The 27983-nt window shown below is 61.1% G+C and overlaps 2 protein-coding genes across 4 annotated transcripts; one reads left to right on the top strand and one right to left on the bottom strand.

The window, feature by feature from the left end:
* Positions 1-146: 146 nt before the first annotated feature.
* LOC309446130 (bactericidal permeability-increasing protein-like) lies at positions 147-8311 on the bottom strand. Of its 2 annotated transcripts, none has more exons than XM_082065564.1 (15): positions 8157-8311; positions 7268-7376; positions 6854-6982; positions 5944-6099; positions 5508-5571; positions 4269-4332; positions 3725-3816; positions 3445-3621; positions 3156-3215; positions 2873-3040; positions 2483-2550; positions 2218-2260; positions 1804-1867; positions 1182-1258; positions 147-484 (listed from the first exon to the last, which is right to left on the bottom strand). In XM_082065564.1, the coding sequence occupies exons 1-15, from the start codon at positions 8269-8271 to the stop codon at positions 431-433; spliced, it is 1440 nt and encodes a 479-aa protein (XP_081921690.1). In that variant the 5' UTR covers positions 8272-8311; the 3' UTR covers positions 147-430. The 2 variants fall into 2 exon arrangements, with proteins under 2 accessions (XP_081921690.1, XP_081921691.1); XM_082065565.1 differs by having other exon boundaries at positions 6866-6982.
* Positions 8312-13563: 5252 nt separating this feature from the next.
* KIAA1755 lies at positions 13564-27775 on the top strand. Of its 2 annotated transcripts, XM_082065160.1 has the most exons (15): positions 13564-13680; positions 16347-16544; positions 17030-18302; positions 18413-18553; positions 19231-19354; positions 19724-19817; positions 20871-20954; positions 21468-21584; positions 21909-22007; positions 22232-22380; positions 23235-23373; positions 23639-23761; positions 24470-24661; positions 24740-24883; positions 27561-27775. In XM_082065160.1, exons 1-15 carry the CDS (start codon positions 13678-13680, stop codon positions 27708-27710), a joined length of 3030 nt encoding a protein of 1009 aa, XP_081921286.1. In that variant the 5' UTR covers positions 13564-13677; the 3' UTR covers positions 27711-27775. The 2 variants fall into 2 exon arrangements, with proteins under 2 accessions (XP_081921286.1, XP_081921285.1); XM_082065159.1 differs by lacking the exon at positions 27561-27775 and having other exon boundaries at positions 24740-26498.
* The last annotated feature ends 208 nt before the right edge of the window (positions 27776-27983 follow it).

The raw sequence follows: 27983 nt of genomic DNA, 5'->3' as shown, positions 1-27983 counted from the left end.
AGAGAAATAACGAGGAAAACATGATGGTGTGTGGTGCTTTGCCACGACCGCAGGGATAAAAATAACCGAAACAGGCGTTCCTCGGCGCCTGCGGCCGCCTCCGGGCCGGCGCGAAGGGTCCGGGAAGCATAACACGGACATGACGGTCACGCACAACCACAGCCCCCACCGGCCGCCTTTATTGCCATCAGCTGCCTCCGCCACGGCAGAGGCGGGAGAGGAGGGGACCGGGGGGCTTGGGGTCCGGGGACCCCCCAGCAGTGCCGGGTGAACCCGGGCTGGGGGGGTTCAGCTCCAGGGGGGGCGGTGCTGCCGTCCGGGCAGCGGGGCGCGTTGCGGCAGAACCAGGCACTTCAGCTCCAGCGGTGGGGCCGAGGGGAGGGAAGGGGTGACAGGGGCAGTTTTGGTGCTCGAGGTCCCTCTCGTTGCCTTATCTCCCGATCTGGGGCTGAAACTGCACGTCTGCTCCCAGCAGCAGGAAATTCTGGGGGAAAAAGAGAAAGAATGGTGCTGCGCCTGGCCTGGGTGGCTGTGGCCCCCAGCACCCACCACATCTCAGGCAGGAAGGGCAGGCACAGGGGGTTCTGCCAGCCCTGCTGATGAATTTTGCCCTGGGACGTTCCCAAACTATTTCACAGCCCCACCCTTCCATAAATGCTCAGCATCCCCATAGTGAGACCCTCTGGGGCTTCCCCAGGGCCGCCCACAACAGCAGCTTCCTCTGCTCCCAGGCCCTGGCTGGGCTCCTGCCCCCAGCCCGGCTGCGGTGCCGGTCCCGCCGCAGGCAGATGTGTCCAGCTGCAGCTGCTCTGGGCTCACAGGCAGCATCCTGCCCAGGGAATGCAGGGGCTGGAGGACAATGCTGCTGCAGAGCTCTGTGTGCTGCTATAAAAAACATCGTGGGAAACTCAGGCTCTGGGTTTAAGAACTGGGGGAAAACGTGGTGCCACCCAGGGGGTGCAGAACCCGGACCCAGCCCATGGAGAGGGGAGAAGCAGAACCCAGACCAGGCCCATGCAGAGGGGAGAAGCAGGGCTCTGGTGTGCAGCTGTGCCGCCAGGATCCCAGCTGAGCATCTTCTTGAGCCCAGTGTGGGCAGGGGAACTGGCTCCTCACACCGAGCGGCAGGCGGGGGCTCAGTGCGGCAGGACGGGCTCTGGCCAGGTGCTGCCCTGACTCACCTGGTGGAACCGCACGAGGATGTTGGAGAGCTGGATCCTGTCGGGCAGCGGCAGCGGGAAGCCCTGCCCTAACCTGGCTGGAAAAGACAACACACATGGATGTGATGGGATGGAAGGGGAGCAAGGGGAAGCACAGGCCATGCAAAGCAGCGACCACCTCCTTTCCCCGTCGCTTTCTTTGCCCACACTGCTCCCGAGGGAGGCAGAGGAAATCCCTAAACCCCTCCTGAGCTCCACAGAAGGGCTGGGGGCTGCATGCTGTGCCATGGCACCCCCCCGCCAGGCCCCTGGCAGCCACCAACACCACCCTGGCTGCATGTGCAGGGAGTCACAGGAAGCAGTGAGCGGGGGCGAGGGTCTGGAACACATTAGGATGGGCAGCAGGCTGAGTTTTTCCATTGCGTTCACTGCTGGATGAATGTCACAGCACCAACAGGCTCCTGCATGCAGCTGCCCACAGCCTTCGCCAGGCACCTTTTCTGCTGTCTCCTGCCCTCACTGCAGCTTTACCCACCCAGCAGACTTGACAACAGGGATTTAATTAGTTAGCTGGGCCTGCTCAGATGGAACAACCTGGCCAGCAACTCCTCCAGCACCCCCATTCCCCCCAGCAGGTTCTCACCATTGACACGCGGGAGCAGGATTTTGGAAGCCACGATATTCATGATAGACTGCAGCATTCGCACCTGGGGGCAGAGAAAGGGGCAAGAAAGAGAGCTTTAGTCTGCGGGAGAGCAGATGACAGGGCACTGGAGGATAATTAGGAAAAGGAAGATAGGGAGGAGCTGGGATGGGCACACGTCTCCAGAGAGCAGCGGCTCTATCTGGCCACGCTGGTGTGGTGGGAAGAGCAGCAGTGAGAGGTAGCAGCAGCTGGTCCTGCACCTGCCCCAGCCCCACAGGCTGAGGGGTCTGTGAGGTCAAGCGCAGGGTCCTGGGTGCAGCCCCAGGCCCTGTGTCAGGGGCAGCAGAATGAGCCCCCTCCTTGGCCCCCAGCAGGCTCTCAGCTCCATGGTCATGGCCAAGGACGGCTTACCTGGAAAGCACCGACATCCGACCGCTTCAGAGAGAGTTTAATCCTGTGCAGAGATAGAGGTGATGCTATCATGGCTGTCCCCACGGGGAGAGTGAGTCCCACCTTGGTGCCACCTGTCGATGGCTGGGGGGCTCCCGCTCTCTCCAGCCCAGCTCATCCCCTCTGTATCCTGTCCCCAACTCTGGGACCTCCCCACCTCACCTCTGTCCCCAGGAGCTCAGAGCAGAAGCCTCCCCAGCCCCCCAGCGCTGCTCCCCCTCTGTACCTGCCCACAGTCAGGCTCCCAACAATGTGCCCAGATGTCACATCCACGACGGCAGAGACGTTGGTTGTCTAGGGGGAGAGTGCAGAGCTCTGGCAGTGCTCACCCCCTCACCCAGCCCAGACCCCTAGGGAACGGCCCAGACCAGCCGGGGCAGGTTTATACAGTTAAAGCCGGCACTGGTCAGCTTGGGTGTTTTCCTGTTGGGGACACCCCACGGCAAGGCTGGTTTTGGACCGTGAGCAGCCCCTCTTGTGGCAGAGCTCACAGCAATGGCTCAGCATCACTAAGCGCAGCAGGAGGAGGGTACACAGCTCCAGCTGCTGTTTCAGCACTGCTGAGGAGCGGGAACGAGCCCAGCAATTGGAGTGCCACAGGCTGAGCCCAACTCACCAGGCTGAGGAGGAAGAGGGGAGCCAGGGTGGCATCGGGGAGGACGGCGTATGCCTGCACATCCACCACGGGCTGCAGCGAGAACCCCCCGGGTCCAATGCTCAGGAACGGAGCGGAGCGGGTGGAGAGCCTGAACTTCATCGGCAGCTTCGGGTACATTGTCTCCAGCTGCAGAGGAGCAGGGAGAGGATGGAGACAGCAGCACAAACCCCTGCACCTCGGGGAGAGCACCGTGCACGGAGCAAACCCCTGTGCAAAGAGCAGGAGCTGCAGGGGTACTCACCTGAGGAATGAAGGCTGAGAAGGTGGAGGTGTTCAGGCGGAAGTCAGCACCCCCTGGGATCTGCGGGGATGGGATGGTCACACAGGGATGACACAGAGTGGCTGAGCTGTGGTGGGATCAGCACTCCGCTGCCGTGCCCCCATCACACAGCCCCCAGCTCTCAGGCTCAGGCAGCTTGTCGGGGAAGCCAGGGGAACACCTCAAGTCCACAGGCTGCCACTGAGCTCCCCTGCAAACGGAACCCACTGCCCAGGGGCGCAGGGTCAGCCCCATCCCAGCCACTGCTCACCATGGAGTCCGAGATCTCAAAGACCAGTGCCCCGGCGCTGTGGTAGGCAAAGCTGGCGGTATTGAAGAAGTAGCTGGAGGCTCCAAAGTAAACCATGCGTTCATGATCCGGGGGGAGGCCCAGTGGCAGTGGAGTGAAAGGGACGGTGGAGCGGTGGGCCAGGGAGAAGAACTCGCCCTAGGAGGAGGGAGAGGGGTGAAGCAGGAGGTACTGAACCCATTCCCACTCACCTGTGGCAATGGCATCAGCCAGCTCGAGGTTCCCCAGTGCACCCTCTCACCTTCAGGCCCGTGTCCAGGGAGCGGGTGGTTGCAGTTGGGGGTGCCACCAAGGCGTAATCGATGCCAGTCATGGCATCTATCCCGGCTGTGACTGTAAGACACAGGACAGATAGATCAGTGAGGGGAGGTGGCACGGGGACACCGGGAACAGATGCCTCTGCTGGCATCCAGGCAGAGCTGCACCTGGGCTGCCCAGTGCACCTGTTCAGTCCCAGCTTCGTGTGTGTGTGCGCTTCTGTTGAGAAGCAAAAATCCCATTTCCCTCCTAACTCAATTTTTCAGCCACATGGACTAACTCTGGAGCAGAGGAGTGGTTGGGGGTCCCTTGGCTACAACAGCCTGTGCCCCCGCCCCAGCTCTGGGGCACGGCGCTTTGGTGGCTGCTGAATGGGTGCATGGTGACAAGTCGCTGCTTGTACAGCTTTCCCAGCTCCCAGCATGGGTGTAGAAGTACAAGGCAATGGGGAGCGGGCACAAGACAAAGCACTGTCCTCACGGCTGGGAAGAAATGCTCCTGAAACCCCGTGTGGTGCCGTCTGGTACCTGGCAGGGTCCGGGCATAAGGCTGGAGCTCATTCCGCACGGCCTTGGCCACGTTGTCACAGACCTGCGAGCAATAGAGGCAGCGAGGTTGAGCGAGGGCAGTTCTGCCAGCACAAGTGGTTCACCCCACTGGGTTGAAGCATGAGCTGCACTCTCTGCTTTGCTGCTCAGTGCTGGTTTTATTCCTTACAAAAACCACCTGCTTAAATAAAAATCCCTTCCAACTCAGGACATTCTATGATTCTATGACCAAGACCTCCCAGTGAGCAGGATCTCCCTGTGACAGGCTCCCCTGCACTGGGGGCACAAGGGCCATCCGGGCTGGTGCAGCAGGAACAGGAGGCAGCCCCGGTGCGATGCTGTCCCAGCCCCTGCTCTCTCCTGCCCATCACCCCTCGCTCTCACACATGGAGGAGGACATCAAGAAACATGTGTTGGGCAAAGGGGCCTGGAGGAGGAGCCCAGGGCGGCCACAGTCTCCTTGGGGCCCCAGGACTACTCTCTTCCAGGAGGCAAAACAGCAGAAAAGGCGTTTGAGCCCCAGCTTAGCTCCTGCTGCCAGCCCATCTGCTGCCGCGGCCTCGGGAAGCCTGGACACAGCACCGGGAATGGCGCCCGGGCAGGAGGATGTGCTGCGGGAGCGGGATTTGCCTCTTCTCCAGCTGCTCCTTCCCGAGCAAGGTTCACATCCAGGGAGGCTGCACTGCCTGCCAGGCAGCCTTGTTCTAATTACTGTGAACAGCTTGTTGCCATGTCTTGCTGCAGGTCCCCTGCATGCAGGCTTTTGTATGGGGGTACAGGACCAGACCCCCCCCGACACACCATTAAAACAAGACAGCAAATGTCTGAGCTCCAGAAATGAGGGTTTCCACCCAGCACTCCCCAAAGCACATGGGAGTGTGGCTGGTTAAAGGACAGCTCCAAGTGGGCTTCCTCTGTTAGTCAGTTTGGCTGAGGTGTAAGATCTAATTAACTGACCACATGGAAACAAAAGGCTTTGTTAATTAGTAACCAATTACACTGGGCTTTGGCAAAGGCTGCAGGTTTCAAATTCAGCCTAAACCACACAATACTATGGAGACGGCAGTCAGCGATGCCCATTTTCACCAAGTGGGCAGCACAAACACACCTAAGTGTCCTGCTCCAGTGCAATCCCTCCATGTGCTCTGACCCCTCACATCAACTACCAGCAGGGGCTGAAGCCACCAGGAGAACCCGAGTGCTGCCTGGCTCACGTACCTTCCCCTCCAGGGCCTTACGCAGTCTGGACTCAATGGCCTTTTTGAAGAGGTTGTAAAGCCACCTGCAGAGAAAACCAGAGAGGAGTCCCTGAGCCCAGGGGCTGCTGCAGGGTTATGTATCGGGAAAAGGAGACACTAGCAATTCTGGACACTGGGGACCACCATTCCTGCACCAGTTTGGTGTCTGGCTTAGATGTGAAGCCACAGCAGGACAAATCAGACCAGGTTCAAGTCCATTCAGCTGCCTCTCTGGACGAGAAGAACATCGCCAGAGCTCAGAGGAGCTGCCTGGGGTGTGTGAATGGGCAGGATGGGTGGTCTCCCAGGGACCACAGATGTGCCAGCATCTTATCCCTGCACCGGGGTCTGGGAGCCAGTTCCTGTGGCAGAGGGGCCACACGTGGCATTTCTAGCCCTGCACAGTGAATACGTACGACAGCTTGCCCGAGAAGTGTACGCGGACTTTGGAGATGTGGGTGCTGCAGCTGGATGTGTCAACAGTGGGTTTCCCGGAGCTGTCACTACCCAGCCTCAGGTTGATTCTGATATAGATGTTCTCCACATTCAGGTTAAATGAACCACTGGACCGGCTGCAGGGAGAGGAGCACAAGAAAGGGACATTTCTCACCAGTGAGTCCTGGTCAAATCCAAACCAGCCAGAGCTTTGGGACATCTCTAATTAGCTCAGGCTGTCCCTTGTAGTGAGCACCCAGAGGAGACCAGCAAGGCTTTCAAACTCAGGGAAACCAAATTGCACTGGAACATAAATGAGGAGAGGTCACCTTTAGATGGAGAGGACTGAGAGCAAGCGTGGGATATGGAAGAGAAGAAGGAGAGATAATGCACAGCTCCTTCGTTATCCACCTTGTTCTTGCCTCCCACCCTGTTTTAACCATCTCAGTGGCTTTACAAGCGGCAATGACCTCTGCCCACCCCAGTCCTGGCTCAGCTCTGTCCCTGTGGGAGCTTGGGAAGGTGGCCCCAGTGTGAGTGGGAGGGATGGTCCCTCACACCCCAGGTACCCCAAGAGGGGAGGTGGTGTCCACATTGCTCCCCAGCCACTTGCGAGTGTGATAAACGCTGCCTGGCCAGCACCAAGGGCTCCCAGCACAGAGGGAGACCTGGGGCTCCCCTGGGGCCAGAGGGTACCCCAGGGTGAGGGGCTCCCAGATGTGCATCGGGAACACAGCAGCTGTGGGAAAGACAAGTCAGCACTTCTGGAGAGAGCGAAGCAACAACTGCCCAGATACCGGGGAGACGGAGAGGAGAAAAAACCTGTCCAGACCCAGAGAGCGGGACACAGAGCGAAGCCCCTGAGCAGGGTGGAGGTAGCTGGGCACATACATGAATCCGTACTTCACCCGCCAGTTCCCGTTCAGCTCGGCAAAGGCGTTGGAGATGGAGACCTGCAGGCCCACGTTGGGGACCAAGGAAATTTGCGAGTGCGGCAAGTGGAAAGTGCGAAGGTCCAAACTAAAAATAAATAAATGAAAAATAAGACATAAGTCACATTACAGGGGTGGCTCACCTGTGGGCACAAAGCTGGGGAGGGAGGGAGCGGGGCCACCGTGCCAGCAGCGTCCTCAGCTCCCGTCCTGCTGCGGCACAGCCACGCCTGGCAGGGATACGCAGAGCAGAGCGGCGCCTTGGGAAACATTGTCCCCGCAGCCACGCACAGCAGCTCCAAACCCCACACAGCAGGAGCGAGAGGTGAAATGGGGCAGCGAGGAGCTGGGCCAGAGCACGGGCAGGACTCACTTGGAGATCTGATAGTGCACCCTCCCCAGGAGACGAAAGTCACCCGAGATGTCCGGCAGCTTCAGCCGGGCCAGCTCCTTCTCCAGGAAGGCGATCGCATGCTGGTGGGCTGCAAGGGCAGGGGGAGAGCGTCACCACCACCCGCTGGTACCAGGGCCGCTTCCCACTGCCCAGGCCACCTTTAGAGCTCATCTGGGTGCACAGAGCCCCTGTGAGCACACAGGGAATGCTGCCTGACATCTGCTTGCAAGCCCCAGGGGCAGGTGGTGTCCAGGAGGCACAGAAAGGGAGCAGAGGTGCCAGTCCTGGGCTGGGCACCCTGCAAGGGTGTGGGAGGTCTCAGCACCGCAGGCAAAGCTGGCTGGAGCACACGACCCAGGGAGCAGCTCGGCACAGATGGGTGCTGCAGCCCTGCATCCCTCTGGGGAGACACGTCCTTCCCTCCCGCACGGCTGGCAGAGCGGCCAGGTAAATGAGCCGTTTCTCTCGCAGTGTATTCCCATCCATAACCGTGCTCTGCCTGCCTCAATAACCCAGCATGGGGCATATCCATCTCCATCACTGCCCCCTGCAGCTCCCCCCCGCAGCTCCCGTCGGGCTCACAGCTTGGCTGCCTCACATGTGCTGTGACCACGGGACACCCCAGCCCTGCGCATCCACCACCTGCCCGGGCAGACCCCCCGAGACCCCGTGGGGCCACACACCCCACAGGGCTCCAGGAGGGGTGGTGCGGGCAGGTGGGTGCATCTGCAGGGACCCCTGGGTGATGGTGCGTTCAGCACCCATGGCCGAGGGTCCCCTGTCTGCCCCAGGACCCTGCACTCCGTGAGCAAGAGCCCAGCTCTGCCCCTCGGCCACTGCAAAGAGAGAAAGCAGAGGCCAAACCCACCATAGTCCAGGCCTGCCTGGGTGATCCTGACCACGAAGCCGGGGTTGGTGGCGCCGGTGAGTGCCAGGCACAGGGCCAGTGCCCCACATGCCACTGCCAGGCTCTGCGCTCGCATCCTGGCTGCCCCGCGGTGCCACTGCCGGACTGTCCTTCCGCACCCCCTTTATATCCCTGCCAAAACGGGAACCGCGGTGAGGCGGCTGTGCAGACCAGCTGTGGCGGGGCGTCCCCGCAGCCCCAGGGCTTCCTGCTGGGCCACCGCCCCGCACCTCAGCACCGCTGGCACCCGCGCCAACGGCACGGCACACCCACACCCCACAGCACCATCGCTGCAGAGCAGCCTTGGGACACAGTCAGGGCTAAAGAAAGCAAATTATGGTTTCTCACCCCATGTGAGCAGACCCCGGGTCCCCCGCACCCATGGGGCAGCTGCCTGCACTGGGGTTGCATCAGGACACCTGAATCACAGGGTGCCCTGCACCTCCAGCCCTGGCACCAGACTCTGCCACAGAGCAGCCCTGTGTGGAGGGGATGTCCAACATGCCAGGAACAAGCCCCAGGTGCAAAACTCCTGGAGCCCTGACGTCCCAGCGCTTGGGCTCACAACAGCTGGAGCCGGGTGCAGCCAGGCAGGAGGGGCAGCAGCCCACAGCCCCAGCCGGACCCTCCTTGGCTGCAAAACAAAACATTTAAGCTACTTTCATTTCCCATCAGGGAGGTGGCAGGAGCGGGCACAGGAAGCCCTCAGCAGCTGATGCAGGCAGATCTCATGTTGCATCCAGGGAAGTCCTGGTTGCCAGAGGCAACATCCCTGATCAGGAGCTTGTGAAATGCAGCTATTGCTCAAGCACAGCCTGGGGCTGTCCCCATGGTGCCACGGCCCCTCGAGGCCTGGGGAGACAGGAGCAGAGCCTGGGTGTCTGGAGAGCTCAGGGCTCTCGGACCTGCTCTGCCTTCCTCCATGTTTCAGCCAGGGGCCCTTGCAGGCTGCTGGGCAGCTGCACAACAAACACCTACAGATGCACACACAGCTATGGCTCCAAAGGGCAGCACCGTGGCTGGCGGTAGCGCTCGGGTACAGGGCAGGAAAACAAGGACAGAGCAGCCCAGCAGGTCTGGTGCTGCTGGTGCTTGCTAGAGACAACGGCCATGGAAGAGCCACATCCCACAGGCACCCAGGCAGCATCCCAGGCTGACATCCTCTTCTCTGTGCTGGCCCCAACCCACCCTGGGGACCAGGAGCCCATGGGCACAGCTCATGTTGCCCAGAGAGAAGAAGCCAACAACAGAGAAGAAAAAGGCCAAGTCCTTGCTTGGTCCTCATCAACACTTTGCTGGGTCTTTCTTGGTGCAGACAAGGTGCTCCCAAAACCCTCCTGTCCATGATGCTGCATCTCAGCAGAGCTGTTTTGAAACAATATTTAAGATATTCAGGATGAGCATTGGGGAAGCAGAACCTCTTCAAGGAAGAGAAATGAAATTTCATGGAGAGCAACACAGAGAGGAAGCAAAACCAGAGGAAGCAAAACTTTCTTTTGAGTATGAGAAATTTTAAAGTTGAACTGAAAAGACCCTTCAAACAGCACAAATCCTGACAAAACACTCCTGTGCTTGGTGACAAACAGCTAAAAGCACATCTAACACCCCGGCCAGTCCCGGCAGTGCTTCATGAGAGGGATGACAGCAGGGAACTGAGCGGGAAGCGCTGCCTGGCCCTGCAGAGGGGACAGGGCTTTGCCTGCCAGCTGGCTGTGCTGGGAACACACCAGTGTCCCCAGGGCTGGGGTCTGCTGTGCAGGAAGGGTCATTGTCAGATGGGATGGGCTGGGAGGTGCGGGACGGCCCTCTCCTGTGCCACTGCTGTCCCCTGCCGGGGCTGTGGCTCGGGACCCGTCCCTGCTGTCCCCAGGCCACCCCCAGGCCAGGGCTTCCTCTTGCCCTGCCGCTCCTCAGCACACACGGGCAGCTCCCCATCCTGCCCGCAGCTCTTTCCACATCTCGTGTGGTGCAATGGCCCAAACCATCCTGCCATGGCAGGCTGGGGCTCCCCGGGACCTCAGGGTTGAGCTGTGCCCCAGCTCCATCCCCAGCAGCCAACAGCTCGGGTGCCCTGGGCTCACTGACACTCCAAGCCCCGTCCCGGGGGGCCCTGGCATGGGCTGCTGCACCCCAGCTGTCCCGGCACAGCCGCTGGCAGATGTGAGGCAGCACAGCGGCTGCTATTGATCCTGGGCTGCAAGCAAGGACACGCGGGCACGTTTGCCTTCTGCAAGGAAATTCGGCCACATCCTTTTCCTGTGATGCCACAACTGCCCTGGGATTTCCCCAGGGCTGGGCAGTTCCGTGAGTGCCAGCAGCATCACTGCTGCTTGTCCTCTCTCCCCAAGCCCCAGCAGAGCTGCAGGCTGGCAACACTCTGCTAGGGAAATGCAGGGGAAAACCCGGGGAACTTGGCAAGAAAAGTGAGAGCAACCCAGCTGGTTTTGCAGGGAATTTGGAAAAAGAGAAGTCCACAATCAGAAATAAAATCTCCCCCTATGCATCTCCAGCCAGGACAAGTTCACTGCCACCAACAGAACCAGGCTCTGACCAGAACTGTGGCCACCATGGTTGTCTCTAGACCCACAGGGACTCCCCCAGAGCTCAGCAAGACCCTGTCAGCATCGAGATGTGGAGGGCTGCAGCTCCTGCCCGCTCCCACACATGCGGGATCGCTGTCCCACCCGCTCCTGCAAGTCCCTGACAACCTTGGATCAGCAGCATCTCAGAACATGGCCAGGAGATGTGCGGGGGCTCCCGCACTATATGTTTTCCCAGCTGCAGGACCGGCCTGACCTGGCCCCGGCTGCTCCTGGAGCCGGGAGGGCTCTGTGCCAGTGCGGGGTCACCGCTGACGCCAGCCCTGACCGCTGCATCCAAAACAGGCAAACGGAAACACTCGGGGACCCAACTGCTAATAACACAGGAGTCCTGCACAACACAGTGAGCGGCTGCGCCAGCAGACAAGAACCCTGGCAGCAGGGAGGCGGCCAGAAGCAATGAGCCTCTCAGACACTGTCCCCGACGCTTGGTTCACCACCGTCACTCTCCCTCCGCCCAGCACCCTGGTGGCATCCCAGGGTCCCCACGGGAGCAGCACTGCAGCCAGAGCATCGCCCCCTCCTGCCAGGGCTGCCATCACCCCAGACAGGCAGGCTCCTCTCGCAGCACAACAGCTCGTGACATGAGGTCTGGGAGCCTCGGGGGAGACAAAAGGGGATGCAGAGAGCTGAGGGGGATGATTTTGCAGAGAAGTAAAAATAAAAATGCAGGAATGGTGACCTCAGGCAGAGCCTGGGGGGATCTGAATGGTGGCTCTGTGCCGGTGGAGAGGCAGAGCAAGAGGCCACATGCAGCCTGTCCTGGCAACTGCTGGGGACAAACAGGACATGGAGAGAGGGAGCAGCAGAGGAGGGTGAGCTCATAGGGTCAGGGGCACCCAGGAGGCCCCCAGAAGCTCTGCCTTTTGCTGGCCAGGCTTGGTCCCCAGCACCATTCTGTCTCAGGAGAGCACAGGGAGTTGCTGTGGGTGCTGCAGGGACGTGGGGCTGGGTCCAGGGTGGGCTGGTTGAACACAGCTGATGGGAGCCCCCAGGAGCCAGGCTGGGAGCTGCTGCCCTCAGCCACTCCCTAACGCTGGGTTCCCCCAGGCTCTGCTTTGCATCCTCCCCCTCCTGCTCCCCAGTCCCAGTGCTGCAGAGGGACCCTACCTGCTGGTTCTGGGACCCAGTCAATTGCCCTGCCTCCTCCCTGCCCACTGTCTGCTCACCAGCCTCTCTGGAGGTGGACGAGCCAAAGGAAGTTCTTGGGCTCATTTCAGAGGTAACCAGGCAATTAAAGAAGGTCAAAGCATGAGCTCATACTCCCCTTGCACTCAGTGATATAAAAAGGCTGCAGCAGCGTATGTGAACCAATGCAATTAAGGAGCAATTGGCTGCTGGTGGGGAAGGGAGGAACTGGCTCAGCAGGCCCCAGTTTGCATTATGGATCCTGGGCAGACGGCTTGGGCAGGGTTTGAGCCAAGGGCCAGCGCTGCACAGAGCTGCAGTGGTGCCTGTGAGTCTGTGGCCACACCATGGGCTGCAGTGGTGTTTGTGTCGCAGCTGTGCCATGGGCTGCAGCAGTGTTTGTGTCGCAGCTGTGCCATGGGCTGCAGCAGTGTTTGTGTCGCAGCTGTGCCATGGGCTGCAGTGCTCCAGCCCCTCTGCCCAACTAGCGTGACTGCTGGTGCCTGAGCCCTTGCAGCACTCATGACCTGCACTGGCGACGAGAGGGCTCTCGCTGGCTCCCAGGGAAGTGGGAAGCAGACGCAAGCCCTCCCTGGCGCTGTCCTCCCTCCAAGGAGCCAGCAACCCAGCTGTACTTCCTCCTGTCTCGGCTTGTTTTCACAGCGTGTCCTTTGGCTGCTCACAAATCCCTGGACAGGCGGTCGTTACTGAGACTGACTCGGCAGCTCCAGCCCACGCTGTGGTTGTCCCACCCATCCCTGGTCCTGTCCCCGGTCTCATCCTTGAGCCCATGCTCAGGAACACGACAGCAAACAAGACTTGAGCCTGAGCAGGGAGCAGAGGGGCTGGAGTGACGGACACTGTGCCGGGGACTGGGGAGCTGTGCTGAGCCAGCAGCAGTTTGCACTGGGATAGACCAAATCTGTGGCTTTGGCGCTTATGCTGATTGTTTTTATAGGAGTTCTGGTTGCTAAATCACACAATTCTGCCTTCAAGTAGGTACTTTCCATCACTGAAACATCCAAAGAGCCCTAGGAGACACTCTTCTTCTGCTGTGCTTTTAGGCCAATTCACAAATGAGAACTCAGGCTGTGCTAAGTGCTGTGTTTCGAATCCAAACCAGCCCTGATGGCTCACATCAACGCCGGCCTGTGTTTATTTAAAACCAGGGGAGCCGCCGATGGCGCATGGCTGCCTGTACACACACACACACACGCAGTTTTGCATCTTCCCGAGGCTGTGCTGGACCCCCGAGCCAGGGCAGCAGCTGCTGGGGGGCGGGGAGCGGGTCGCCCGGCACCGTGCCGGGGAACCGGGCAGGACCCGCCGGGGCAGCCGCCCCCCCCGCCCCATCTCCCCGGCAGACGGAGCCGGCGCCGCGTCCGCCCCTGCCCGCCCGTCGCCCTGGGGGCGGCCAGCGAGGAGCCGGGGGGGCCGAGGGAGTCCCCGGGAGGAGCCGCCGCCTCGGGAGCCCCCGGCGGAGCTCAGCTCGGCCCGGCCCCCCCGGCCCCGCGTTGCTACCCGAGCCGCCCCCGCCAGCCCCCTCCCCCGGCCCGCCCCGCCGCCCTCGCTCTTTCTTCGCCTTTTCTTTCTTTTTCCTTCTTTTTCTTTTTATTTTTTTTAATCCCAGCAGAGGCGCGGCGGCCGGAGCCGGTGCGGCCGGGAACAGCCGCTCGGAGCGCCGGGCGGGGCGGCCGTGGGACGGGAGCGTCGGTGCCGCGGTGCCCCCGGCCCCTCAAAGCTTCCCAGTAAACATGGTAATTCCTTCTGCTTTCCCCTCCGCTCACATTCCCTCGCTGCAGGCCCCCCCAGCGCCGGGTGGGCAGCGAGGGTGGGGTAGAGGGGGGTGCAAAAGTGGGGTGTGAAGGCGGGGGCAGGTGTGAAGGTGGAGGGTGGGTGTGAACGTGGTGGGTGGGGGCATGAATGGGGGACGCAAAGGTGGGTGTGGATGGGTGCGAAGGCGGCCATCTGCTGGGGCAGGCGTGTGGAGGGCTGCAGCTCCCGGTGCATAAACTTCCCTGCAAAAGTTTGGCAGTGGGAGGGGTGCAGCAAGTGGGTGCTGCTCTGTGAACCATGCCTGGATGCAGGTACAGGACACTCGGCAGATTGTTCACGGTTGGCCGTCTCATTTGTTGCCGCAGCTGGCATGCTCCGTTGCCCTGGACTCTGGGCGATGCTGTGCTCAGCCCTGGCCTCCAGCTCCACTGGGGCTGTTCGTTACCAATGGCATCGGGCCCTGCCAAAGCTGCTTACAGCAAGAGCTGCAGGAGAGGGAGAGGAATTGTTATTCAGGGCTAGTCCCGGCACTCAAACTTCACTCCTTTTGAGCAGGGGGGAGAAGGGAGATGGAGCTGAGTCACTCTGTGGCTTTGGGCACAAGTTAAACAACTTTACAGCACCAAAACACCAAGCACAGCTCATCCTGTTGGTGTAAACCACTTTAAAAAATATGGGTATTTGGGGAGAAATATCAATCTCTATTTAACAGCACTTTGGCTTATTAAAATGGAAATAGCTTTGCAAATGTAAATCTCCTTATGCTCTCTAATGCCTTTTGTTTCGGCTCCGTGCTCCCTTGCAGCTGGCGGAGGGGCAGGGGCTAATTGGTTGCTTTTGGATTTCTAAAGGCTCCCCAGCCGATCTGGCCTCAGCTTCTCCCGCGAACGCAGAGCCGCTGCACCACGGTTACCCCAAATCCTCCGCCACTGATGAACTGCTTTGTGACACTCAATGAAAACATTTTTAGTCATTCCAGGCCAAAATACTCCCCAGCACAACCCAGGCTGCGTCTGGTACCTCCATCATCAGTGGTTCCGCCCGCCACTGGCTCACGCTGTCCCCACTGCTGGATGCCATCCTGGGCGCTGTCGTTCCATTGACAGCAAAGCAGCTTTGTTTATTCGGTTGATTCATCCTCTGTGCGTCCTTTGCTGTGGGGTTTTGGTGGTGGTTTGGAAGATTTTCCTTTTTCCCTGCAGCAGGGCTGTTCCCTGATACCCCAAGTTTATCCCAGCCGGTTTACCCAAACTCTGGGCATTTCTCCCCAGCTGCCAAGGTGTGGGACCAGGGAGGCTGCTCCAGGGCTTGGGGGACAGAGTGGTGAGAGATGGGGTGTGGGATGGGGCTGCTGGCAGCGCGTGCCTTTACCCCACGGCCAGGTTTGGGGCTGCCTGTCCCCCCGCAGCCTGCCCGGAGCAGAGCCCTGGCCTTGGGGCACCCGCTTTCTCTTTCTGTTTTCATTTGTGTTTTTATCAGTGCCACATGAGCTCAGTTGGGAAGAGTTTAGTCTGGTTTCAAAAGAGCTGGTTTTGGGATGTGCCAGGGCTGTGCAAGGGTGACCGGGCAGTGGGCTCTGGCGCAGGCAGGGCTGGCCCATCTCTCCAGGCAGCATGAGGAGCTGACAGATCCCCCTTTGCTGTGACAGACGGTGGCTTCTCACCTCAATGCAGGGACGGGGAAGGAGCTGAGCTCGGTGGTGGTCAGGGCACCAGGAAGGGACTTGCTCTCCTCCTGCCAGGCCTGAGGGCAGGAGATCCCTGTGTGGAGACACAGAGAAAAAGTAACGAAGAATTATCCAAAGTGTGACTGGAAAAGTGCTTTAGCTAAAGCACATTAAAGCTAATTAAGCTAAATTAACCGCGGCCACTTTGTATAGGCTCCCAGGCCAGGGATTAGCTGCCTGAAATTAATGCTCACCTTCAGCTAATCCCACCTTCAACTAATCCCACCTTCAGCCTGTAACCCACCCTGTGCTGCCTGTAGCACAGCTGGGATTTCACCGGAGCCATCTGATGTCTTCCCTCTGTGCCAGCCAGGTCTGCACAGCCATCATCTCCTGTGGAGCTGGGAAAGCGAACTCAGAGCCACCAGTTTACACATGGCACAAAAACAGCGTCCTCGCCTTGTCTGGCAGCAGCACACGGGAGGGGGCTGTAACCCAGCAGAGCGCTCCCCAGAAAACACTGGGAGGACTAATTTTGAGTTTGGTGAATTCAGCAATGAGTCTGAACTAAAACACCCAATCCATCTTCAGACGTCTGTCCTTCCTGCCATCTGCTGCATCCTGTAGCTGAGCCTGGTGCATCCCCATGCTCTCCGTTTGGCTGGGCTGAGCCCCTCGGCTCCTCCGTCTCCGCACAGCCGTGTTCCTGGCAGGGCCACAGCTGTGCTTGGGACTCACCCCGGGCTCCTTAAACCACAGCCCAACACTGGGAACAGCAACGTGCTCGGTGCGCTCTGCACCCAGTCCCTCCCCAGTCTCCAGCCCAAGCAGGTTTGAAGCTGGTGACGTTGCCAGTGTGGGTGGCACAGGGACCAGCAGAGCCGTGGTGCTGCGGTGGCAGGATGGTGGGCACAGGCTCCAGGGGTGACAGTGTCCCATTGCAGGGCCACTCTCCCCACCAGTGACACTTTCATCCCGCAGGACGCCGGATCACTGGACACAGCGGTGCAGGGCGCACTCCAGGCTCTCTACCCGCCCTTCGAAGCCACAGCCCCCACGGTGCTGGGCCAGGTGTTCCGGCTGCTGGAGACACGCTACCAGGGGGACGGGCTCTGCTGCCTGCTCCGGTTCCTCATCCCGGCCAAGCGGCTCTTCGAGCACGTGCGACAGGCAGCCTGTGTAAGCCCCCCGCCCCGCGGAGCCCTCAGAGCCCCCACCCCGCCATGCAGGTCTGCCCTGCCTCCTGGTCCCTGCACTGGGCTGCAGCTCCCTCTGCACATCCACCTCCCTGTCCCCATCCCTGCCCCGCAAAGGGGACCACGGTGAGCCCAGCTCCCAGCATAGCTCTGGCACAGAGCCTGGCACACACCATCCCCTCCATAAGGGCAGGGGGACTCCTGGGTCACCTTGTTTTGCCCCTGGAGAGGCTTCAGTGGGGTTTCCCCTCTGGGTACCACACAGCACCTTGGGAACAGCCATGGGCTCGGATGGGCTTGCAGGGCCCTGCTGTGGTTCAGTTCAGGGACATCCGATCAGGTCACTGAGCTCTTCAGCCTCCATCATGGGAAGGGCGGAACGTGGCAGTGAGAGCACGCGGGCTCGGCTGAGAGGGCATGAAGCCAGCGAGGCTCTTGCTCATGTGCTATGTTCTTCCTCCCTCCCAGGCTCCATACTTTAACTGCATCTTTCTCCATGAAGGCTGGCCCTTGTGTCTGCATGAGAAAGTGGTCGTCCACCTCGCGCCACTCAACCCCCTCCTGCTGCGCCCCGGGGACTTCTACCTGCAGGCTGAGCCATGCGAGGAGCTCTCGGCGCGTATCACCCTCAAACACCTGTCCCTGGACCTGCACACGGTGGAGGAGACGCCGGTGCCCGAGGCCGCCTATGCACTGCTCTTCACCAATGAGTGGCTGGAGGAAATCAACAGCAACCAGGCCCGGGTGCCCCTGCACACGTGCCTGGTGGCCACTGAGAACGGCGTTGCCCCGCTGCCATGGAGCAGCATCGCCACACCGGAGTTCATCGACAAGCCCAAGGCTGCAGCCGATGATGCGCCCGCAGGGGCTCAGCATGGCCCTGCTCCAGAAACCACAGCTCAGCTGGCAGCACCCAGCACACCTGTGTCCCACGGCACAGCAGGCGTTCCTGGACCCTACAGCAACATCGCAAGCACCATCCCAGGCTGCAAGGGCACTCCGCGGAAATCGAGCCAGGGCAGGTACCCGGGACTGATCAAGGTGGAGCAGGCTGGGCTGCAGAAGCAGCCAGCTGTGCTGGCCGTGCCCAGCCTCTGCCACATCCTCAGCCAGAACCTGGAGGGCGAGTATGTGGACCTGCTGGAGCCCTCCCAGGAGCAGCCGGACCTGCTGACTGGGTCTCTGCCGCCTATCTGCCCGGCGGGGCCAATGGGGGCCAGGGTGACACTCCCCTGGGCGAACGGGGGGCCAGGGGCAAATGCTTCTGTCTGCGGGGGGGCAGAGGAGGGTCCCTGCACCCCATGCCTGGGGTGGACACTGAGCCGGGAGCAGGGGCCACGCAGCCCACGGTGCCGCCACCGAGACTCCTACCTGGCCGCGCTGCAGAACCCGCTGAGCCTCAGCCCTGGGCTGATGTCAGCCATCCTGGAGGAGCCAGATGGCCCGGGCCCTGAGCCACCCCCCACCACTCCTAATGACACCCCCACACAGCTGGGTCCAGGGTCTGGCACCCGCCGTCCCCACAGAGCGAGTCCCAGGGTGCAGGCAGGGGCACAGCCAGGCAGCCCCCACCTCCCCCCGGCCCCCGCGGGCTCCAGCCACAAGTTCTCCTTCCTGAAGGGGCCGCGGCTCGGGGCAGCCCCTGGGGACGAGCGAGCCGCCAGCCAGCACGAAGGAGCCTGGAAGAAGATATCTGCCATCTACTCGCCCAGGATGGGCAGAGCCAAGCCCACCGGGAAAGGTGATGTCCACGTTGGGGCCATGGCACCTGCCTGGGCTCTGGTGGGGCTTTTGCATTTATCTGCCTGGTTGCACATTGGCAGCTCCTCTATCCTCTGTCCCTGCCAGCAGGTATGAGTGGGACGGCCCTGGAAAGCAGCAGCTGCAAGAGCAGCCCCCCTGTGCCCAGCACTGGCACCTCTGGCCGGGAGCCGCCGGCCTGGCAGGACCTGCACGCTGGGCTGCTGCGCTCGGGCATCGTCACCCTGCCAGGTACGGCGGGACCTCGGCGGGGACGGGGAGGCCTCTGGAGGGACAGTGAAATGCTGCTGGAGACGGGTTTCTGGAGGAGGGTTTCAGGGCTTTGCCAGAGGCCAGAAAGCTCCCAAGCAGAAAATTTCCTTTCAACTGGGAAAAAAAATGAAAAACATAAAAACAAGCAGTCTGCTCCGCGCAGCTGCCCTGGTTCCCAGCTGCAGCGAGCCCTCCCACACCATTCCTCACCAGTGAAGCTGTTCAGCTTGTAGCTGCCAAACACTAAACATTTGGCTTCTTCCTTTTCCCCAAGAGCTGAAAACCAGTCACAAAAACCATCTTCTCTTTTTTTTTTTTTTTTTTTTTAAATGAAAAACGTTCTCAGCAGCTCTACCCTGGCATTTCCAGGGCTGGCTTTGGTGCCAAGAGCCGTCATGTGCTGGCACTGCCTGTACAGAGGGCCTGGGGGTGGTAACACTGGGGTGGCACTAGGAGAGCACCGGGGTGGCCCCTGTGCCACCACAGCTGCACGGTATTAACCTGACTGAGCCCCCCGTGCTGAGCCAGTGCAGAGCCCATTCCTGCTTGGTGAGCAGCAGTGGGGCCGGTGGGAGCTCTAGTCCCCCAGGGTGCTCAGGGCTGGGGAAGCAGCTGGTGGGTGCTGCTGGAGGGCTCACTCGCCCGTTTCCCCGCAGGGAGCTCGGACAGGCTGGGCAGGGCCCTGCTCCAGGTCAACACCAGCAGTAGCGCCTGGAGGGCCACGTGGTGCTCGGCGGCCGAGCTGGCGAGGCTCATCCTCCACCTCTGCTCCCTGCCCAGGTAAGGGCCAGGGGACCTGCTGGGACCCCTTGGCTGCTTCCCAGCTCGGGGGATGGACGGCCCCTGGGCCAAGCCAGGATGGATGATCAGTGTCCTGCACACGCTGCTTTGGGCACATCCAACATGTCCCCAGTGTGCCCCCTTGCAGCCAGCCCTGAGGACCAAGTGCCCCTGCCCAAGGCACATGTTTCTGCAGGGCTGGTGCTGCCCATGTCTGGGGTGTCTCACAGGGACAAGGCCATTGCCTGCAGCTGCACAGTCCTGCCTGGCGACACGGAGCCATAGGAAGAGGCTTTGAGCAGGTCCTGCCCCCTCCATGTCGCATTTCTAACCAGTGCCATCTCTCTCCCACTCTGTCTCCCCGGCCAGGCAGGAGGCGAAGGACGGCGGAGTGACTGTTGTGGTGGACGCCAGGAAGCAGCCACCTGCTCCCATCCTGTTCTCGGCCCTCCGCTCTGTCCAGGTACGCTGGGCTCTGCATCCCTGTGCGGGGAATGTGCCAGTGGGGTCCCTGTCCAGGAGCAGGTCTGTCAGAGCCACCCCTGCACCCACCACTCGGTGCAATCCCTGGCTGGCAGCAGCCTCTCCAGCAGCCCCCGGCACTACTGTGCCTGGGGCTGTGGTTTTCATCTCACTAGATTTTACCCATAAGTGTCGTGGTGCAGATGCACTGAAGCAGCTCTCGGCTGCACCGCAATGCGCTGATCCAGAAAATCCATGTCCCTCTCACTGCTGCCCCCCCAGCAGCCGGTCCTGGCTCCTGACTCCCTATAGGTCTGGCAGCACTCACACAACTGCCACTTTTTTCCCAAAGCTGCGGCTGAATCTGATTTCTGAGCACATCTGCAGTGGCACAGACTGTCCCTCAAAAGGGCACAAAGACCCCGTTTGCCCCCAGCCCCCGAACCGAGCTCACACCAGAACTTATGTCTATCCACGAGGCGCTGACGGTTTGGGACCAAAGGTCCCTTCCCAGCCCCACGGGGTCTGTCCTTGTCCCCGCTGTCACCCAGCACCACGCCATGCCCCAGACCCCATCAGCATCCACTGTGCTCACCTGGGAACAGGCTCCGCAGCGCTGGCAGGTTCCTGCGCCGGTGCTGGCAGTGCCGCGAGAGTGCCCTGTGCTGTCGGGGGCCGTGGGGCGCTCCCCGCCACAGCACGCTCTGCCTCGGTGTACTCAGGGCTTCAGGGCTTGGCTGCAGCCCATCCGGTAGATCCCTCACTGGCCTGGTGTTCCTCAGGTGGAAAAGCATCGCTGGTGCAAACAGTGGGGTCCGCTCATAGGCCTCTTCCCGTGGGTCTGTTCTGCCCAGGAGCTGGTGGCTGGGCCAGGGTTGTGACCTGAGTGACTCGTTTCCATTTCGCACACCAGCGAGCTCGGGAACTGTTTCCTTTGCAATGAGCTCACTGGCCTCAGTCAATGTGGGTAACAGCGTGGAAAACCCACAGCTGCGCTGTGGGTAACTCGGGGCTGTGCGTGGGTTTGCACCGTGACTCTGCCCCATTCCCACAGAGTGTCTCGCTGGGCTGCATCCACACCGTGCTGCTGCTGGCTGAGAAGGAGCTCGCCCACCGCGAGAGGCTGCCCGGCGTGCAGGTGAGCCTGTCCCCGTCCCCTCCTTGTGTCCCTGTGTTGTGTCCTGTGGGAAGAGCAGAGCCAGGTCAAAGGAGCCTCCCACCTCAGGGCACCCTCTGTCCCCTCACCTGGAGACCCCCGTTACCTGCTTGGGGACACCAGGCAGGGCAGCCCCTTGCTAAGGGGCTCGCTGGGAGGTGGAGGCAGCAAAAGCTGCCCTGGGGTGGCCAGAGCTCCCCAGTTACCTGCAGCAGCCACACACAGGCACTGCTTGAAAGGGTTTATTGTTCTTTTAGTGCTGCTCAGTGTAGTTAATACGTGAAACATTAATGAGCTCAATCACCTAGCTTGGCTGTCATGGCAAATTATTGCAGTCCTGGCCATCTCCCCTGCATCCAAACACTGTGGAGCTGTCGCACGGGACATGGTGTCTTTGGGACAGGGGGGTTATGACCCCTGTGCCGGGCTGCCCCTGGGGACCTGGCGTGGGACCTGGCGTGGCCCCATGGTGTTCATGAGCCCCATGTCCCGCAGGTGGAGACCCTGGCATCGCTGAAGGCGCTGGGCCGCTACATCGACAGCTCCCAACTGACGCCGGAGCTGAACGGCACCTTCTCCTACTGCCACAGCGAGTGGGTTCAGTTCTTCCAGGTGTCTGGTACCAGCCGTTCACCATCGCCTCAACCCCCGCCCTGCCCCTCTATCCCCACCATGGCTGCCCTGTCTCATGAACATCCCTGGAAAAGTGACAAGAATGCCCAGGAGAGGGGAATGAAAATGAGAGCTCTGAGCACAGCCCCCTCCTGCCTGACTGCCTGGTGCCATTCACACTCCCTCTTCAGCTTTAACCTGCTGCCCCCGGTACTCCCTGCTCTGGCCTGGCACTGCTCTCCTCCTCATCCTCCTCCTCCTCACTGCCTGCCCTCCCACCCTGCTGCCAGTCCCCAGCCCTGACAGGCCATGTCCCACCTGCAGAACCTCCATCCCTTCACGGCTGGGCTCAGGCGAGCATTGGAGCTGCTGCAGAGCTGCATCCAGGAGCTGCGGAGCACCAACGTGCTGGCGGGGACGCAGGTAACAGGGGCTGCGGTACCGTGGGTTGTTGGACTTTCCAAAGAGCCCATCTGCAGTCCAAAACACAGCAACATTTCGCCCGTGTTCCCCAAAGCTCGATGCAAATGTTGCTGCATCAGCCACTCCTGGCTACAGGGCCATCCCCTGTCCTTGTCCCTCGGGATGCGGCTTCGGGTGCCCATCCTGTGCTGGCACAGGTGGGACACGTCCAACCCTCTCCACAGGATGCAGCCGCTGGCATCAGGTGGCACCAGGAGCTGATGCAGAGGGTGCTGAGCGACCCGCAGCTGGTGCAGGTGCAGCGTGAAGGGGGGGCCATGCTGGCCCGGCTGCGCAGGGCGGCCGCCCGGCTCCACAGCTCAGCCAATGTCAGGTAGGAGGGGGCAGATTCATTGGGAGCGAGGTGCACGCACAGGGGACCCTTGGCCTCCTCCACTCAGCAACAGAGCCGCCTCCCACACGAGCTTCTCTCCAGCATGTCCCAGCGCTGGGGCTGTCCCCCTGGGCCTGGGGCTCATGTCTCAGACAGCCCTTTGCAGGAGTTCCTAGCTGGGGAAGGTGTGTGGGTCCCTGGGGGGGTCTCCTGCTCCAGGATAAGGCTCCAGGGCTGCTCTGCAAGGCCTGCATGAGCCGGGCTTGGCTCACGCAAAGCCACTAGATGGGGCCAAGCCCCGGCAGCACTGCGCTCATCTGGTGGTGCTGCACATGTCCAGCCGCACCACGCTCATCTGGTGACGCTGCACATGTCCGGCAGGGCCATGCTGGTCCAGCTATGCTGCACATGTCTGGCAGTGCCACACATCTGGCGGTGCTGCACATATCTGGTGGTGCCATGCTTGTCCCATGGTCCATGCACCCATGGCGCAAATCCCACTGCTCCCTTGTCTTGGCTGGGCCGCTCCAACAGCCAACGCGATCCCATCACGTGTTCCATGACTCCTGTCTCACTGCCCAGCACTCCCAGGGAGCACCCTCATGTCCCTGGTGGGCTCTGGGGATACACAGGGTGGGTGGAGAAGACAGTCCTTGCTCCGCTCCGGGCCCTTGCTAGCCGCACGTACTGGGTGGTTGCCTGTCTGCTGCCTCAGCCCCGCGCTGCCTGCATGGCCACACTCCAGCACCCGCTTCCAGGGAGCTGTCCCATCGAAGGGTCCTGCTCGTCGAAGAGCTGCCTGGCCGGTGTCCTCAGCCCCGGCACTGACGGCCCCTCTCCTCCCCGGCCCCCAGGACCAGCATGGAGTTGGCCGAGGAGCTGTACAGCCAGCTGGAGGGAGAGCTGCACGACCTGGTGTCCCAGTCCAACAGCTGCCTGGAGCGGCTGGAGTTCCTCCAAAAGGTCCGGGAGCTTGAGGCCGAGTTCAGCAAGGTGAGGAGGGTGTCCTTGGGGTGATGCTGTGGCTGCAGCAAGTTGAGGTGGTCCTCCGTGGTGTTCCCACGGCTGAGCATTTTTGGCACATTTCCTTGTTTTTTGATGATGAAGGAAGCATGGAGAATAACAGGATTGCCTGAGCTTTGATTTTCATTGCGGGGCAACTCTGCATAACCACGCCTGGGGTGGGATCCCTGCTCGGGGAAGGAAAGGGAGGTGCTGCCGCTGGCCGGTGCCTGACCCCGCTCCTGCTCTCTTGCAGCTGGGCAGCTGGCTGGACGGGGAGGCGGCGGCGCGGCTGCAGGAGCTGGGTGCCGAGGAGTGCAGCCCCGACGGCAGCCAGGGCTCCGCCGAGTGGTGCAGCGAGTTCTTCGGCCAGGCAGCGGTGCGTTCGTAAGGGCTTTTCTGTAACACACATCCCTGGGGTATCGCTGCCAACTGCACTGTTGGGTGGCTCCGGACCCTGCCTGGCACTCGGCAGAAACTGAAAATGCCAAATTAGAAACATTTAGAGTTAGAACATTTAGAATTAGAAGATCATTACAAAGTTTGATACAATCAGTCCAGATCCCCCAAGTTTGGAATGAGGCTTCTGGGCAAACCTGGTGTCCCCTGGCTGGCTGGTTCAGGCTTTGCTGGGGTCTCTGGGCAGCCCCGCTCCGGGGAGGGGGACGGCTGTGCTGCTCCTGGGTGCGCTTTGGGCTGGGGCTGCTGTTCCTGACCTCCCCATGCTCCGTCCTTTGCAGTCCCCATCATGCCATAGGGCCAGGCTTCAGAGCCTGGGTGTCCATAAGGCAGATAACACGGTGACAACGTGTTCCTGCCATACCCCTGGGTGGGGAGGCCAGGGAGGACAGAGCAAGGTGACCACACCCAATACAGGATGGTGCATTTTGTACATTTTGAGCAGAGCCAGGACAGAGCAGAGATTTTGAGAACCCCAGTTACCTTTGTTTCTTCTCTCTTGCCCAGCAACATTTCCCGTATAGCCCAGATAGCGACGGCGAGTGCTGACTGCGGTGATCCTCACCTGCACAGAGCAGGTCAGCGCCGTTCCCTGCGGGAGCTCGTGTCCTTCCTGCCGTCCCTGCAGGCTCGGTACCGGTGTGGCCTCACCCTGTGCCAAGAGGCGGCTGCGGTGCAGGATGCGGTGTTCCCCGAGGCACAGCCCTTCCAGGCGGCTGCCACGTTGTTCCGGACGAGGCTCATGAGGTTCCATGGGCAGCTGGAGCGGCGGCAGGTGGAGTGGGAGCTGCGGCGGGAGCTCGGATGCTTCTCCAGCAAGGTGGGTGCCAGGGCTGTCCCCCGCGGGCCGTGTGCTGCCCGGGCAGCGTGAGAGCAGCCACTCTGCCTTCTGTTCCAGCTGGCGGGGCTGCAGCGGGGCTGCGGGCAGGGCCCAGCGCAGGGACAGCGTGGGGGCGGCCGGGCGCTGCGCTGCCTGCAGAGCTCCTTCCAGAAGCTGTCTGTGGAGCTGGCCCTGGAGAAGCTGGAGGAGATGAAGGCTCAGGTGCGTGGGATGCAGCGCAGCCAGGGGCTGGCGGCGTGGAGTGATGCACGGCAGCGCTACCGGGACAGCCAGCGGATCCTGGAGGAGATGCTGGTGGAGCTGCGGGAGGCCTGGGGAACACAAGCCGACGGGCAGGGAGACGCTGCAGGGGCCGCAGCCCCTTGCAAGGAAGACCCAGGCTGCAGAGCAACCACCAGCCCCAAGCCGGTGGTGTTGGGGAGCCGGGGGGCAGCGGAGCAGCTGGAGCCCAGCGGCGGGGGGCCAGGACAGCCCCAGGCTGGCAGTGTCCCCAGCCCCATGCTGGGTGTACAGCCAAGATCCCCGCAGCAGCAGAGGCTGGAAGGTGAACAGGATTGTCACTGCCACGTCCCTGCTGCCACCTCCCTCCCTAAACCTGAGCATGGAGCCAGCCTGGGGACTGCCAGACACATCTCCCCGAAGCGCGGGCAGCCCCCGCACAGGCAGCCCCTGTGCCTGCCTCCCCAGGCATGTGTCCCGGGCACTGACCCGCTGTGTCCCCCCGCTGTGCCCCACGAGGCAGTCCCAGTCCCCAGCACACACCGTTCACCTGCCAACACATGGGCAGGAGCCACCCAGTACTTCCAAGTTTCCAGCCAGAGCAGTTTATCCTCTGAAGACTCAGACTCTCAGAACTCCACTGAAGAAGCCCCAGCAGCAAGCCTGGCTTTGCTCCGGGACCTCCCGAGCTCCAGACCCCCTTGCCCCTCTGAAAAGCCCCCCCAGATTGTTTACCTGGAGAACCACCGCACCGAGAGTCCAGTTAAAGCAAATGCCAAGTCAAAACAGTCCCTTCCAGATGGGGCGGTTCCTGCCCAGATGTGGAAGCCTTGATCACCAACGTGATGGGACATCCCATGTTCAGTGGTGGGTCTCGGATCCGGTGCCCCATCATCAGTCCCAGACCCCTTCAGTTCCCTGTACTTAGCACTGACCCTGCTGCAGAGCAGCAGTGACCCCATCACCAGCCTCACCAGGTTCATTAATCATCTCCCGGGTGTGTAGCAACCCTCCAGTCAAGTGCCTTTGTCCCTGCAAGCCCCAGGTTCGCCCCAGGACAGCGGCGAGGGCTCCTTGCACCCAGCACTCATGCTCCGAGTGTCCCACGGCAGTGCAAGCCTGTGCCGAGGCTCTACCGTCCCCCTGTGCTGCTGCTGTGGCATCTTGTTTGTGTGCACTTGTTAATGTGGGACTAACATTACTAACATTAATAAACCTGAAGAGAAGTGCCTGGTGTGATCCTCGTGGAGCAGAAAAAAGAGCTGTGTCCTGCCCAGGGCCAGACATCAGCTGCTCACCCAGGTTCCCACCGCCCTGGTGCCATTGGGCAGCTGGTGCCACCACAAGAGCCCCGGTGTCCCCTGCGCAGGCTGTGGATGCAGCCGGGCTGTCCTGCCCACTGCCAGGGTTTGCTGCCAGGAGGATGGTCCTGCCCAAACCGCTGCTGGCTCATCCCTGCTGTCCCCTGCCAGGCTGCAGCTGTTTGCAGAACGAGCCCCTCTCCCTTTTTGGGGGGTTCAAAGCAATGTCTCTGTCTCCAGCTCTCACTCCCATCCTACCCCCTCCCTGGTACATGGGTGCCATCCTGCCCAGACCCTCGCTTGTTGGGAACATGCTGTCCCAAAGCCTTGGGGATCTGGCTGAGCTGGGCACAACCTCACAGATCGCCGTCCCAAACAGCCCGGCGTCCCCGGGGATCCCACCCAGCCCACTGCCCGTTCAGGCACCCGGGAGTGGCCAAAGCCAGGCAGGGGACAGGCTGTCCAGCCAGGACACTGCGACACCCACCACCTGCACCATGAGCTCAGCAAGGGACAGCACAGAAAAACCAACATTCTGGCCCTTTCAGAAAAACACTCTCCCCCTCCCAGCTGGTGGCCCCACACAGTGCTGCACCCCAGCAAAGGGCACTGGCCCATCCCGGCAGCTGTGAGCATTGCCCATACCCCCCGAAGCCTTGTTTGTGCCAAATCCCCGAGCCCAGCCCCGCTGAGCTCCTCTCTGGAGGCTGCAGTCCCGGCCGCCCCCCCACAGCGTTGTGCTCCTCCTGCCCCCATCATTAACAGCTGTGTTAATGAAGCCCAATCCCAACCCACTGCCCTGGGACCTCCTGCCCATCGCTTCTCCCGGTCCTGCCCTTTGTCTGCCCTTTGCTTCTCCTCACATTTTTTTTAAGATCCATTTTCTTCAGCTTAAATACCAATTTCCCTAGTAGCACTTCTATCACTGCTTCCCTGAAATCCCAATAGCTGAGATCTATCCTCTTCCTTTTCACTTATAAGTCATTAACACAGAGAGACATTGGGAGAGTTCTGCACGATCCGCCTGGGTGAACCAGCCAGCTTTGTTGCTTTCTCCAATTAGCACCATATCCGGGACGTCACCGAGGTCACCCCAGCAAGGACACTCTTCCTACCTCTTCATGTTACAGTATTTACCTGTGACCAACCATCTGGCCCTACACCAAGTTTAAAGGGCTTCAGGAATCCCCTTGCTGCAGAGATTTTGGCTCTTGCAATGTCTGCTCCCCATCCCCACGCACACAGCTGGTGAATGCCATGCCCAGCTCATTGCCAGAGCCAAAAATCTCTTCTACCTCCAAAAGCCTTTAAAGACCAAACTAACAGTTCCCTCACTCTATTTTCTGCTCTACCGACAGCCAATGTGTTGTATCCTGCCGTTACATGTTCGCCCCTGCAGCGCACTGAAGCAGCAGCACGCCTTCCAAACTCCTCTCTGGATACCAGTTTTTGCCTGTCATTTCACAGAAGTCCCTGACCTCAGGAGTCCTCATTCTGAGCGTGGCTGAGCTCTTCTCCTGCCACCCACACAGCCCACGTCCCAGCGCAGCCTGTGCCGGTGCCATGGGCTGGACACGCCGCCCACGCCGCGCATCTCCCCTGGGAAAGTCAGCCCGGGCGCTGTGGCGGGCGCTGAGCTCCCCACGGCCACCAGACTCGCAGGGACATCCCTGCAGGACTCGTGCCATGGCCAGGCGGCTCCCAGCCTGGCGAGGGTGGCTGGGCCACCTGGGAGCTGCCCAAAACCGGGGCAGCTGCCTGCACGGCCGCTGGCATCGGGA

This window comes from Streptopelia decaocto (genome assembly GCF_964273445.1).
Source record: "Streptopelia decaocto genome assembly, chromosome: 14".
In the NCBI taxonomy this organism is placed as follows: Eukaryota; Metazoa; Chordata; class Aves; order Columbiformes; family Columbidae; genus Streptopelia; species Streptopelia decaocto.
The sequence above is the reverse complement of the archived record's forward strand: the minus strand, read 5'-3'. Positions and strand labels throughout refer to the sequence as shown.